Source organism: Lonchura striata, chromosome 1 (assembly GCF_046129695.1).
Source record: "Lonchura striata isolate bLonStr1 chromosome 1, bLonStr1.mat, whole genome shotgun sequence".
NCBI lineage: Eukaryota > Metazoa > Chordata > Aves > Passeriformes > Estrildidae > Lonchura > Lonchura striata.
Window position 1 is genome coordinate 97,791,516 of NC_134603.1, and position 14,744 is coordinate 97,806,259.

The 14,744-nt window shown below is 36.9% G+C and overlaps 1 protein-coding gene across 8 annotated transcripts in view; it reads left to right on the forward strand.

Annotated features, from left to right (window-relative positions):
- Positions 1-14,744, forward strand: part of DROSHA (drosha ribonuclease III) — a 71,834-nt gene that overhangs the window by 35,290 nt on the left and 21,800 nt on the right. For all 8 annotated transcript variants that reach the window (XM_021552352.3, XM_021552351.3, XM_077786109.1 and 5 more), the window contains 6 exons: positions 1,501-1,608; positions 5,983-6,090; positions 8,440-8,578; positions 9,255-9,315; positions 11,179-11,238; positions 13,207-13,306. In XM_021552352.3, the coding sequence (XP_021408027.1) occupies positions 1,501-1,608; positions 5,983-6,090; positions 8,440-8,578; positions 9,255-9,315; positions 11,179-11,238; positions 13,207-13,306 (576 nt within the window). The remainder of the gene's footprint in view (positions 1-1,500; positions 1,609-5,982; positions 6,091-8,439; positions 8,579-9,254; positions 9,316-11,178; positions 11,239-13,206; positions 13,307-14,744) is intronic.

The following is a 14,744-nucleotide window of genomic DNA, read 5'->3' on the forward strand; positions in this document are numbered from 1 at the left end:
ATTTGTGAAATTGTAGTGGATTGTTTGTAAGGTGGTGGTCATATTTTGCTCCAGAAGATAAAATGTTCCTTTGTTATTTAGCACTTGCTGTGGACTTCTGTTTTGTTTCTAGACTGTATTATCTAGGATAACAAGTTCTAAAAGTAGTTTGCTAAGAGGGAGGCACACAGGGCTGAAGCAGAAACTTTGTGTGAGGATAATCTATATATTTGCCAGTAGAGGTGTCAGTAACTCAGGAGCTGTAGGACTGTACCTGACTGGTACATGGGCTTTTAAAGATTTTTAATCATATATTACGAAGTGCTTCTGAGCCAGTCAGACTGAAATACAGTCAGGTCTGTAGCACCTTTCTCAGGAAAACTCCATGACACCTTTGACAATGCACAAGGGGTGCAGTGCTGGCAGCATCTCTGTTCCCTCTGCCATCAGTCATCCACCAATGTGAGGCTGTACAATGATATTATTTGTGACAAGGTCATGCCTGGGGCTTTGTTCCTCTAACCTAACTTTGAGCATTTACAGCAGGTGCATAAATTAGGACCTAAAGGCTCACTTTGAAGTCAGTGGAGGGAGAAATGTATTTTTGAAGCCATTTATCCCCTTCACTGAATATAAAAGGAGCCAGGGCTATGTAGCGTCCTACCCTAGGCACTGCTTTATTGAGGTGTCTGAGGTTTGATAAATCTGTGTCTGGACAGATGCACTTGTTGGAACTGCTCTGTGAGTCTCTGCAAATCAGAAAACAGAGCCTGTTCCTGCCCAGGTGTGCTCACAGGCTTCTAACTGGGAGCTGGCAAGAGAAAGCTTTGAGCAAGTGCCCTGTAATGAAAAGGAGAGGGAAAGGCAGGATGAGTTGCAGCTTTGAAGAGCTTTGTGTTCTGAAGAAGGCAGAGCACTGAGGGGTTAGTTCATGCTGCGTGGGGAGCTTGCACACCCCAGGGCTTTATAGTAGTGGAACCAAGAGATTCTCATGCAGGGCTGATTTATTTTATCTGTTTTTCTTTCATTTCATTTTTACAGAAAATATTTTCTTGCAATGATACTGTCAAAATTTTTAATGATTCTGACCCTTTCATGGTTTCTAGAGACAAATTGTTTGCACACCACCAAAATAGCCAGTGGTCAAGGTAAAACATATTTTAAATAATTTTTATTGGAATAAAATGGGTGGATTTCAATCAGCATAATCTCTAGAACTGTTGAATGCTGACCCTTTTCCCAGACTGGGCAGAGTGACATAGCTGAACACGAGCTGTTGCAAAGAACCCAAGATGATAAAACAAAGCCTGTTTTGCTCCTGTTGAATATTCAGACCAGGAGTACTCACCGTGATGGACATGAATGAAGAGGTTGTTTTGTGCATCTGGTAAAGAAAGTGCTTTCATTATAAGGACTTTACCTTTCTTACTCATGTATCATCTTGGATGTATGAGTTAGACTGGTTTGTTTTGTCATTTGCAGTAAAAAAAATGTGGTCACCTCTGTTTACTCCCTGCTTAGGAAGCACTGCAGAAAATTCGCCAGAAGAACACAATGAGACGTGAAGTGACCGTGGAGTTGAGCAGCCAGGGATTCTGGAAAACAGGGATACGCTCTGACGTCTGCCAGGTGACTGAACCCGAGAGATGTATTTTCTTTCTTGGTAGATGCCATTTACCTTTGCAAGGGTTTCTTCAAGGCTGAAGAACCAAATGGAAATAATATCTATTGATCTAGGGAACTGTTCTAGTATTCTGCCCACCACTTCTATACACACAAAAAAAGTAATTTAAAATTTTCTGCCAGGGGCTGATTAGTGCAAGGGAGAGAGGTTAGGAATGGCCAGTTTGAGGCTGGGGGTTTGCCAAATGTTGAGTCCAGTGTGGAGCTCTTAATCCATCAACTGGCTTGGTTTTAGATATTTTAATTTTATTATATTTTTCTATTCAGGAAGCTTTTAAAAACACCCCAAGTTTTACAGTAAAACATGAAGAAATATCTTTTTACTTGAAATAAAGTAAAAAAACCCCACCGCAATTAACTTTTGAGGTGATCCTCAGTAGAAATGTATCTTTCAGATATTCTGTTTCATACGCATGACATCTCAAAGGAACATCTCTCTATCATATCCTATTCTAAAGCTGTTGACTGCAACCAGCTTTGTGATATGATAAGAATAAATGCAATTTTTATTTAATTTTGTATTAGTAAAATTTGAGTAGTAGTAACAAGCAAATAATTTGGCTAGAGATATACTTGCATTATTTTTTAGCTGTTGTTTTGGTGATGTTATTTAAGAGTTAAATATATGCAGCTTAATATTAGCTTAACAATGTGAACTATAAATTAGGGACGTTTCTAGGAGAGGGTATAGCTAGAAGTTCCATTGTAATCTTAGAAGTCTGGTCAGGCCAAAGGGGGAAATTCTATAGTGAGAGAAATGCTAGTAACTAAAATTGCTTTTCTTCCATCTGAAAGATTTCTGTGATTCTACTATCGCTTCTGAAGTAGAAGGAGAATAGTGGCACAATATCTCCTCACATAGCTCAGGAACATCACAGCCCTTTTGTAATTTTTTGTTGTGAACTGTATATGTTTTACAGCTCAAGTAAACAGTGTAAATTTCCAGTTTAGGCACTTTCAAACTGTTCTCTGTTATTCAAAATATCTTCTGTGATTCATCTAATTTCTTGAATATTCCTGTTTCATTTTGTTGAAGGACAGCAAAACACCAAAAAATGATAAAAGTAAAGCTGTTTCACAGTTTTGTGCCCATCTGCAGCTGTAACATCTAAATCAGCCAGTTCTGGTATGAAGGTCCTTTGATTTGATTTCTTTGAGAGGCCAAGAATAGGCAACTGTATGTAAAATGAAAGATTGCTGCTGTTGCTATATGCTTTTTCCCAGATTAAAGAAGACTAAAACTAAATACGCATAAATCGGCTCTGGGGGCAGAGCTCAAGTGCAGTGATTTAAAATTATTGCTTTTAAAAGCATTGCAGTTTATAAGATTGAAACTCTTTTAAGTCACTTATGATCACTTATACTTGCTCTGAGTTCCATGTAGCCTTAATGACACTGGTCTTTGCTGTCTGAGAAATGAACTGCTTGAAAGGGGAGGAAAAATGGTGATTGGAATGTTCAAAGAAAGTGTAAAATGTTTGAGTTCTGACAGGCTCACTGAAGTTACCCAGTATATCCAGTGCAGTACTTGGCCACTGAGCTAGGCAGCACTTAATACACTGTGTGGCAGGATCTGGCCGTGCTGAGAAGACAACCACTTCTGTTCCCCCTTTCCACCCACACCGTTGTTGCAGGTGAACCCTCAACAGCAGTGTAGAGTGTTCAGCAATTCACGCATTCCAAAATATTTCAGCTCACCTGCTTCCACTTAGTAGCTTCAGGTCAGGAGCACTTGCTGTCCAGGAGGATGAGGGCACTTAAGAGTCTCTGACTTGCTGTGCTAGCTGCAGCAAGAAAGGGACATGCAAAATATTTGATATCATACATATTTTAAAAACATCTCTTCTACAGAGATAAATACACAAAACATCAGAAACATTGAATAACCACAGTCCAAGATGACGGATGTTGATTGAATCAATCAATCGATCAAATAGTTAGTGCCTGGAAAGTAGCATTTTGTCAATATAGCTTCAAGAGTCAAATTAAAGTCTTTCTGTGTGCTCCCAGGGGTCTGTCAATTCTTTTTTCACTGTACCACAGCTGATAAGTCTGAAATTTGGTATCTCAGTCTTCAAATGCAGGGACACATGTATTGGTGTAAAGAATGTTAAATGTTGCTTGAGGAGACTCTTCTGTCTAGTACAGTGGAGTATAGAGGCAGGGAAGCACAGTTGTCCTGTGAAACAGTTTCAGGTTTGGTTGTTTTGGTGTTTTTCAATTAATTCCTTCCATAAAGGAACACATAAGAAGTATGCCTGTACAGTTTATATGGAGATAAAAGAGATGTTCTTAAAAATACTCCAAAAAAACTGTAAATGAGTGACATGGCAAGAAAATAAAATTTCCTAATAACACTTCCTGGTTCTGCTTAGAGTGGTTTTATATTTCTCTGCCATTTGGAGATCCAGGAAGTCTTTTTCTATCATACTATCTGGTTATTTCATCTGAGAGAAAAGGACTGGGGAAGAGTTCCTAGTCAACAGCTGACTGTACATGAGCCAGCATGTGCCCAAGTGGCCAAAAAAGCCAAGGCATCCTGGCCTGTATCAGCAATAGTGTGGCCAGCAGGAGCAGGACAGGGATTGTCTCCTGTACTCAGCACTGGTGAGGTTGCACTTTGAATCTTGTGTCCAGTTCTGGGTTCCTTAATACAAGAAGGACATTGAGGGACCTGCAGTGTGTCCAGAGAAGGGCACTGGGGCTGGTGAAGGGTCTGGAGCAGAAGTCTGGTGAGAAGTGCCTGAAGGAACTGAAGGTGTTTAGGCTGGATAAAAGGAGGTTCAAGGGAGACTAAATCACTCTCCACAACTGCCTGAAAGGAGTCTGTAGCCAGGTGGGAGATGGTGTATTCTCCCAGGCAGCAAATGACAGAACAAAAGGAAATTATCTCAAGTTGTACCAAAGAGGTTTAAGATTGGATATTAGAAATCATTACTTTGCAGATAAGGTGATCAAGAATTGTAACAGGTTGCCCAGGAAAGTGGTGAAGTCACCATCGCTGAAGGTATTTATAAAGGTCTGTGGGACATGGTTTAGTTAGTGGAGTTTACAGTGTTACTTTAGCAGTTGGACTCAAATCATCTTAAGGGTATTTTCCAATTTAATGATTCTGTGATTACCTTCCAGCCCTGTGTTCAGTTCTCAGGAATTTCATGTTCTTTTACTTAAACAGAAAGTCTTGCCATTAGTTAGTCTTAATTTTTGATCTTGTAACATTCACCAGTTTGTATTTTCTGCTGTTCTGTCATTAGTGACCTGCAGAAATCTGTAAAAGCATTTATTCCATAAATTATACATCATCTACTTTGTGTGCTTGTTTTTCTTGCTTCTCTCCATGCTATACACTCATTTCCTCTAATCATACACAGTCCTTTTTCTGAATTAATTGTGACAGCCCTCAGATTTTAATGCCCTTAAAACACGCCTTTATTTTGAATATATTTATGTCATGTCAGTATAGGAACAGTTAAAAAAAACTAGTTAACAAATGCTCATGTGCATAAAAGTCTTCAAATTCTGCATTTCTCCCATTTCTCTCTTCATTCTTATGCAAGAATTGTGATGTTGATATCATACTTGCTATACCACTGTACTGATAAGCTACACTAATTGCTTATTTCAACCCAGATGCATCTGAAGTCAGTATCAGTGGAGAATTCCTTTGAAACACTGAGAGAAGGGGACTGCCATTCTTATAAAATAGAGCTGTTGTTTTTTTTCAATTTTATTGACATTTTACCCAACAGAAAAACATTGTCTATGTCTTAGACAAACAGCAACCTTTCTGGTATTTTTTAGCACATTAAATGTGCCAGACTACAGCATTTCAAAAATCCCATAATTCTTCCTCAAAAGGAAGTGAAGCAAGGTACAACTGTGCTTGAAAATTGAGTACCTACTGTTGTTTGGTGAAAGCAGGCTAAAGTGGTATAAAGTGTTTCTTCCTTAATGTATTGAGGCAGAGGAGAAGTGGTGCTTCTTCATTTTTGAAGCAGGGTGTTAAATGAAAAGGTACAAACATATAGCATTGTATTCAGTCATAGCTTCTTGAATTTCCTGTTATTTAAGTTGCTTAAGTTGAAGATTGGGTTTATGTATGTATTCCTTTAGCCTGGGCAGGGCTGTGGAGATAAAAACATGACTAAATAAGTGCTTTGATAAGTGAAGCATGGAAAACTATTTTTTTTCCCTCATTTAAACCAAAACAGTAAACTAGATGTTCTAACAATTGGGAAGTGTTTGTATTTTTAGCTCAGTCGTCTGAATTCTCTGTATACTAAAGTTGAATGATTTTGTTTATTGCATTTGTTTTTTCAGCACGCAATGATGCTTCCTGTCCTCACCCACCATGTCCGTTACCATCAGTGTCTGATGCACCTGGACAAATTGATAGGCTACACCTTTAGAGATAGGTGCTTACTGCAGGTAAGATATGAAAAGAAAACCCCAACATCTTGTTAGTTTCTCTCCATGACATTACCGAGTTCATCCATAGTGCTGAAAGGCACAGCATTGCCACAGTTGGATGGGCCAGATTACTTGTACTGCAGATCTTTCAAAAGTTTCAGTTTTCCCAAGAGACTTCTAAATCGAGATATCTGTTATTCACATAGATATTATACCTACCTTTGCTCCCATGGTAGATCTGGATTTGCTTGTAATGTGTAGCAAGACAAAAATGCAGTTACTGAAAAGACTGTCAAGTACTTATTTCTGGGTAAGTTCCTTTTTTCAGGTATTTATAGAGAATACAGTTTTATTCTGCATATGAGTGTATATAAGTGCCCTGCTTCTTGTTTTTATAGCCAGTTGTTCCAAAAGAGAATAGTTAAAACATTGCCTTTTTTTTGCATTTGTAGCTAGTGAATAGAAATCTGCAGACTTCTGTTTAGCTCTTGATTTCTGCAAGCACATGATTATTTTTTTTTTATTAACAAGAAAGAGCAGGAACTGGAGAGGAGAAGTTCTTACTTGTTTTAGATGCATCTGTGTCACATAGTCAGCCTTTTATGTTAGTGCATTTTGGAACTGATTACCTCTGAGGCTGATTCCTTGCATGGTGGCCCCTTTCCTCTTAGACTTTTTCTGAATTTACTGAAGGAAAATGGAGACTTCTGTTCAGAACTTCCTTCTAAAGTAAATTTCATCTCTCTCCAATGACTGAACTAAATTAAAAACATGGCAGTTTTTGTATTTCTTTACAGATGTTACTCCCAAATTATTTTTAGGAAATGTCTTTTCTCACAGCTTCTCTGGTTTCTACGATTTGTTTTCTGGGCCTTTTCCTACTGCAAGTTACATTAAATATTGAACATTTTCTAGGATTTGGTTGTTGGCAGGTTGTCTTTGTTTTAATGTCAAAGATAAAAATGCAGTGATGGAAACTTTCAAAATGTTGAGGCCAAACACACAAACCAACAAGTAAATACTAATCAAAAAGAGATGAGAGCATAAAAATCAAGTCATGTTTGGTTATAACAAATATGCTGTTTAATGCTTTGTCCCTACACGCATTTATTTAAAACCTAAAAACAATTTTCCATGGCAGGAAGAGCTTTTTAAAAATGTATATATATCAATAATCTGCTTGAGCATAGGCAATGTTAGATGTATAATTCTGCATTGATTGTTACCTATTTTATCATGGTATGTTCTTTTTAAAGTACAAGCAGGTTAAAAAAAGATTACACTGAATTACCTATTCAGAAAAGCTGTAATGTGTCATTGAATCCAGATGGAGCAGAATTTGAGAATGTGCAATTACAACAAACTTAGTAAGACTATCAAGGAATTAAAAAGGACTAGGAGAAAGTTCTTATTGTTGATTAAATATAATTTTACTCCAAGTTTTATGCTTAGAAAGCAACAGACAGTATTTGAGTGAATTACTGTCTTTGCTCACAGTCTACAGCACTAGTCCTGCATGTGAGCCAGAAGTAACTTTCTGCAGGTTGCATTTTCCAGTGTTTCCTCTTTTTTATACACAAGTTTTGTGTGGAGATACTTTGATACAAGCACAGTATTTTGATCTGTGTATGTGTAAAGAAGGAGAAAAGGTATGAGTTTGCAGGATGGAGTTCTGAAAAACAAGCTGTAGTTTTATTTACTGCTGACATTTCTGCAGCAGTGGTGTCAGCAGCAGAGTAATCTTTTAGTAATCCTTGGTTGTACAAAGGTAATACAGAGGACCAATTGTGTCATTCTCTTCTATTTGAAGAATAAGTCCTCTATAGTCATGGGGGAAAGAGTTCTTCCGTGATTATCTCTGCCAAGAAAAATGTATTTGTTGTTGTTTCATTTTTTGAGCTAGGAGAATTTTATAGATACTTAAGTAATGTAAATATGGATGGTTGAGAAGCTCTTTTAATTGCTTTTTTTAATATGAATATTTATAGTTCAGTGTTAGAGTGAATATATTTTTAAATAAGCAAATGTATTGAAATCAGGTCAGCAAAGTTGGTAAGCAGAAGTCTTAAGGCAAATTGACAGTTCATGCTTTTTCTCTTCTAAACTAATTTTTCTTTAAAGAAAAAAATCTGAAAGCTAATTAGTTAAATTGATGATTGAGCATAAATGTTGCTTTTTTCTGACATCTGAAATAGCTCACACTACATTTAAATTGCTGGAACCAAGTTTCTGATTTGACTGCATCACTTTGTAACCTTTCTTCAAACTGAAAAATAACTTTTACAAGCTACCAGTCCAAGATAATGTTTTTCATTCATTTGCAAAAATGCATTTAGCCCTTTTTTTCCTGTATGTGTTACACTATAGCTTGCCATGACTCACCCAAGCCATCATTTAAATTTTGGGATGAATCCGGATCATGCCAGAAATTCTTTATCCAACTGTGGGATTCGACAGCCCAAGTATGGAGATAGAAAAGTTCACCATATACACATGAGAAAAAAAGGTATGCTATTTGCACCACTGACATTTTTCTCTTACCACACACTTAATCAGTAAGAACACCCTTTGTTCCTTTATCATTTCTTTGGCCATTGTTCTTTTGAGAGATGCCTTCAGTAGAGAATTTCAATGGTTATATGCAGACACCAGTGAGGTCTTTCTAAAAGACTGGATTTTGCAAATTAGTCAATAAGTAAAGAACTGAGAACGAGGAAGGGTAATAAATGGGAGGATGTATTTGCTTAGATTTTTGGCAAGTACTGTTTTCTTAATTTGCTGCTCAACATGGTGAATGGTCTGGAATATATTTTATAAATGCATCTTACTAATATGAACATGTAGTCTGTCTGCTGCAAAATATTCCTCACCCCGTTAAAGTATACTCAGTGATAATGAAGTAAATTGTTTGTTGCTTATATAATGTTTAGAATGTCCTTTTCATGGAAAGGTGGTATTTATCTGGCTCGTTGAATGTAGAAATCCAATAGTGTTGTAATGGGACTGTGGTCAGTTAGGCAGAGAGCATTGGTAAGGATTATATTTTATGTAATGAGCCATGTAAATAACAGGATAATCTTGTGTACAGCAATTACAAAGTAACATTTTGAATAATTGTTTTCTACATTTATTCAAAGTGAATTAGTGCCTGTTTACTTAATAGTGCATTGTTTATGTTTTAGGGATAAACACCCTGATAAATATTATGTCCCGTTTGGGACAGGATGATCCAGCTCCTTCCAGGTAATGAAAATAGTTGTTTGCAAGTAGGGAAGCTGCCGCAGAGGGTGATATTTAATAGAAACAACCAACTTATTGTCAGCAACAGCTTTGGCAAATAGTTGAAGTGAAAAGTTATTTTGAATTGACTTTTATATTACCAAGGTGTGTTGAACCTCCATTAGCAGTGACATAGTAAATATTTGGTCATGCCTGCAGAGAACATCTGAGGAAGGTTTTAACAGATAACTATCATTTTTGTTGATCCTTGAAATGAGGAGGACTAAAAGGCTACCTTTTTGTTTTCTGCAGAATAAAAATTAAGATTTGTTGTTGTTGTTATCAGTGCTATAAACTGGATTCTTCATCCAATTTTACTGTTTTCTCACAGTAGCACCTTCCTGGCATGGCACCTTGTTAACAGAAGTGTGGTGCTGAACATGGGCTTTGCTTGATTTACTGTTCCAATTTAAAGACAGATGCAAAACCTATTAATGTTTTAATGCAATAATCCGTAAATGCCCACTAAGAATTCTGTGCATATAAATATATTTTAAGATGTGGTTTACAGCCGCAGGCACCATATTGAGCTGAGGTTGAATAAACAAAGCTCACAAAGCTAATGCAAGAAACAGTTGCATGTGAAATCTCTTAAATGCATGAACTAGATGGCAGTGTGTATTTTAGCTAGTGCTGTAGCTGGGCCATTCAAGAGCCATAATTTTGAAAGAAGCTTGGGAATAGGAGAAATTTAATTCTGCATAAATTATTGTTGCACTGTTCCCTCAATGCTATTTCAGCTAGACCATGCCCTTTTGTCTTCAAGCTTATTTGAGTCCTCTAAAGATAACTAAGGCTAAATTACATTAATTCTTATGAAATAACACAAAAATGTAAAGTCCCATTTTTGAGAGAGGTGTGTATTCATTTATGTTGATACACAGAGTTGTTGTAGATTTGCTCACAGATTACTGTTTTGTACAGCAGAGGTACTTGAATTCTTTCAGCCCATAACAAAGGCCTGCAATTTCAGAAATTACACTAATTCAGTAATTGTTGGGGGAGTGAAAATTACAATAAAAGCTGCCAAACACTTGACAAGGATCTTCTAGATTAAAAAAAAAAAAAAAAGTCCTGTGGCAATGGCTTTGATTCTGTGTGAAATCAAAAATGGTGCTGCTTCCTTGTTTTGTCTAGAGCAGAAATTTGTATGTATTGAATATAAGCAGGCAGACAGCTTGAAGGAAATGAGACTTCTAGCAAAACAAAGGTAAATCAGGAGCAGTGATGAAAGAAAACAGAGGAAATAAAAGATTCTAATAACTTAATGGCATCTTTGGATGCATCTCCTGGTACAGCCATTTTTTCTTTTGGGCTCGGAGGAAGTTACAGAAAACAAGGCCTTTAAAGGTGCTATGAAAAATCCAAGTTCCTATTTCCTCTGCCATAGCAACGATCTGCTGCAGGGTCATCCTGCCCTGCAGTTGTTGATGTTAATTAGGTACGGCTCCCTAGTGTCATGCACAAGGCTTGGAACAGGCTGTTTGTTTCAATCATCTGTTGCCCTCTGATGGACAGAGAAACTTGACATCAGTGCCAGGCAGCAGTCCTGTTTCCTTTTCCTGTTTTGTGAAGCTCTAGCAGTAGCTCAGAACAGAGTATATGGAAATTTTGAAAGTGGTGGTGTCAGTCCTGAATTTCATGATTCACATAGTTATTACTCTGTTTTGGAAAGGATTATAATCCAGAGAGGGTGTGGGAGGTTGCAAAAATTAGTATTGTGACTGATTAGCAATCAACTCTGATTTTTCTCTGTTTTAATTGCATTGTGTAAATAACCAGTATGTGTTACTTAGGTTATGGTGAACTTTAAAATGCCTTTTTCAGAATTAACCACAATGAGCGTTTAGAATTTCTGGGAGATGCTGTGGTGGAGTTCTTAACAAGGTAAATGGGGAATTCTTCAACAGTTCTCACCTTTGTATGTTATTATTATAGTGTTGTGTTTATTGAACTTTCCAGTGTCTACTTTCATTGTGTATATTTGTCTATTTTCATGGTGTGTATTTGCAGTCCTGCCTGATATTTAGACCTGCACACCAACTCTCTTGATAATTCTTCCAGTGGTCATGATAAAGCAAGAAAGATTACAAAATAAAAGTTAAGAGTTTCTGTTTCATGGCATGCAATTTTAAATGGATTTGGGTTAGAGATTATTCAGCTATAGACAAGTTGAACTTTATACCCTTTTTTTAAAGGAAAGATTTTTTTCCTAGCATGCTATTTTGTTTCCATGGGTTCTTTTTTGTCTAGTTGTGAGGGAGAAGCATATATGGGTAATGTTGAATGTGTTGCATTTCTTGTATTTCCAGTAATTAGGGCTGTAGCTTCCATAACAACTTAAATAGTTAAGCACAAACGCAATCTATTCAAAAGTAATAAAAATACCCATGGTTCATCAAAAATTGCTCCAGTTCTGGCCTGAGTGTTCTGAAATCAGTGAACAATACTGACATATTATTAATTACCTACATTGTTCTACCTTACCTTACTAGAGACAAACAGGTTGCACAATATAAAGAATATAATCTATTTTCACCTGCTTTGTTCTACTGTTTTTAATAGAGATGTAGTCTTGTTTACTGCTAATTTGCTCTTTAAGCCAGTTTGTTACATGAACAACAAAGCTTCCTTTATATCTCTGTTCTCTACTAGCCATTAGCTACATGATATTAAAAACTATTAGCCTGTAAAGGTCTCCACTGCCCTTAAAACTCATGGCCTTTTCTCTCATACAACAGTACAGGCTGATAAGATGGAAGACTTGCTGATTAAAATGTCTTGCATTTTTCATTGTCATTGTTCATCAACCATCAGTTCACCTTCTAAGCTAACTTTTGTCTCGATTCAGAAAAAAAATGAGCTCCATTTTTGTTCAATGGAGCATGTAACACCTATTTAAGTATGATTTTCTTTTTCTGCCTATCTCAACTTCAGGTGTCTGCTGTTGTGAATTACGATGCTTGATTGGATTGCCTCTAAGTTTTATAGCAGTTTTTGTCCTTAAATAATCTTGCATCCATCTGCATTTTTCTCCTTGTGTACTGGCTTAATAAAATATTTTAATAATTAGTTCCATACAGTGCCTTAATTGGGGAATGTTGAAATCCTCTATGTGTTAACTTTTTTTGACATGCATTAGATAGTCATGAAGGTATCCAAAATCAGTTATTCGTTACTCAGATCTTGATGGGATCAGTGAATTATTTGTTTTGTTTTGTTTCTGTTTTATGAAGTGCCTTGCTAGCATGATGACAAATAGCATTAAAGGATGTTAAAAGCCTGTGATTTTTACTTTCTTTTTTTTTTTTTTCTTGTTTGTGGAAAAATGACTTCACACATTTGATAAATCCAGGCTGTTGAGTTCTGTTCTTTGTTTCCATTAGCATCTGTTAAAGTGCTTTAAGAAACATGTATAAACAGATAGATACCCTGTTGGCAGCAGCATCACCTGAAAGCACTGTGTACCCACAGCAGCACGGTTCTCAAGGCTGAGGCTTCCCTTGTGCTTCATTCCTCAGCATCCTCTAGGTGTCAGCTGTGCTGAACCTTCTGCTGCTGCTGATAGACAGAAACCTGAGATGAGGGAACTGGAGGCTGGGATGGGGATTTAGGAACTATGTGCTGTCCGGCAGAGAAGCAGTGCTCTTCCTGCTCTGCTGCCAATGCTATCTGGTCAGATTGGGCATTGTTTGAATGTTTGTATCTTTACCATACTTCAAGCTGAGTTCCACTTTGGGAAGGGACCCATATTACCCACTAGGGTCTGAGGGAAGGGCACAGTTCTCTACAGGTGTATGTGGTTCATCTTTAATCAAATGCTAACAGAATCTGGTTTGCTTTTTCTTTTGCCAGTGTCCACTTATACTACCTGTTTCCCACTCTGGAGGAAGGAGGATTAGCTACGTACCGCACTGCCATCGTACAGAACCAACACCTGGCCATGCTGGCTAAGGTACAGCTCTCTGTGTCTGACATCCATGGGTAGAATACTATGAGTGCCTGGACTGTTTCTTGAGGGAGCTGCCTGCTTTGAACATCACTTTTTTGCTGTGTTTTGTGTACAAGATTGGGGGTGCAGGAACCCTTTTCAGTTTGAAAGTAGATTTTAAAGATAAAGGAGAACTTAGTGTTTTCTCCAAAGCATGATTTTGGGAAAAGTGATTTTTGCAGGCATAAAGGTAAGTTTTTAGCCTTTGTTGAAGGTGTGCCTATACTTGCCTTTAATTTGTACAAGTAATGAGGTTGACAGTAGAACTTCAGTGAAGAAGTTGTTTATAAGAGAACTTTCCAATAGAGTATATAGGGAGAACATGAAAACAGGAGGTAGAAAATATGGGGGGAAAAATGTCATCTGCTCAATAACCTATGCAATCATTTTCAGGTCCACTGTAGACTCTCAGAGTAGTCAGCAGTATATTAAACAGGGTTTTGGAGAAGAGTTGTGTTCCCTCCTAGGAAAAGTTAGGATGCCTTATAATTTTATTTAATTTAGTTCTGTGAATGACAGAGCTTTTTGTATTTCTATATATGCTATTGGTGTGTGGTATTATGATACAGAAATTTGATTCAATCTATTCATAAATAGGTAGGTATTCACTTATTCATTATTGATTTTGTTAGCTTTTTTTTATAAGAAACAGTCTGAGACTTACTGATATAATTGATTATGCCACACATGTGCACACACTGTCTGCTGTGGTTTTCAAGTTGCACTTTTAAGCTTTCCTCTCTGTAATCACACAGTGCCCCAAACAAGCTTATCTAATCTTGGGATTTTGGCAAAAACTGCAGGATTTTTAACATACCATTTTTTTCCTCAGCTCTCAGGAGAGGCATAGGGTAGGCTGTGAACACAATAATTTTCTGCCACGTCTTTCTTTATTAATTTAGATAAGCATGAATTGATTGAAACTTTTCATATCAGGACCTTGTTTACAAATATGGTATTGCCTGACATTTGAATTAGTTATGCTATTTTTAAACCTGCATCAAGACAGCTCGTATATTCTTCAAGTCTGTTCACAGCCTTTATCATTGTACAAGGACAATTTTTGAAAATTTTTATTACAGTATTTTAAAAACTGTAGATGCAGCTATAAATATTAGATATCTGTATATTCCCAGTTTTCCTCTCATGTGTCTTACATGATGTTCCTGGTTTCATCCCCTGTAGTGTCATGTTGCATTCAGTTCACTTAATATAACTCTCAGCCTCTCAATGTGTCTTGAACTTGTGTAATTCTATTCATAACTAAGAAACAAATGATGAGTATAAGAAGTTGAAATTTTATATAAAACAATTAATACTCTACTCTTACGTTGACTCTAGGAAGTGCTCAACTGTGCATTATAAAGCATGATGGAACACTGTCAGTCGTAATTCACAGTGT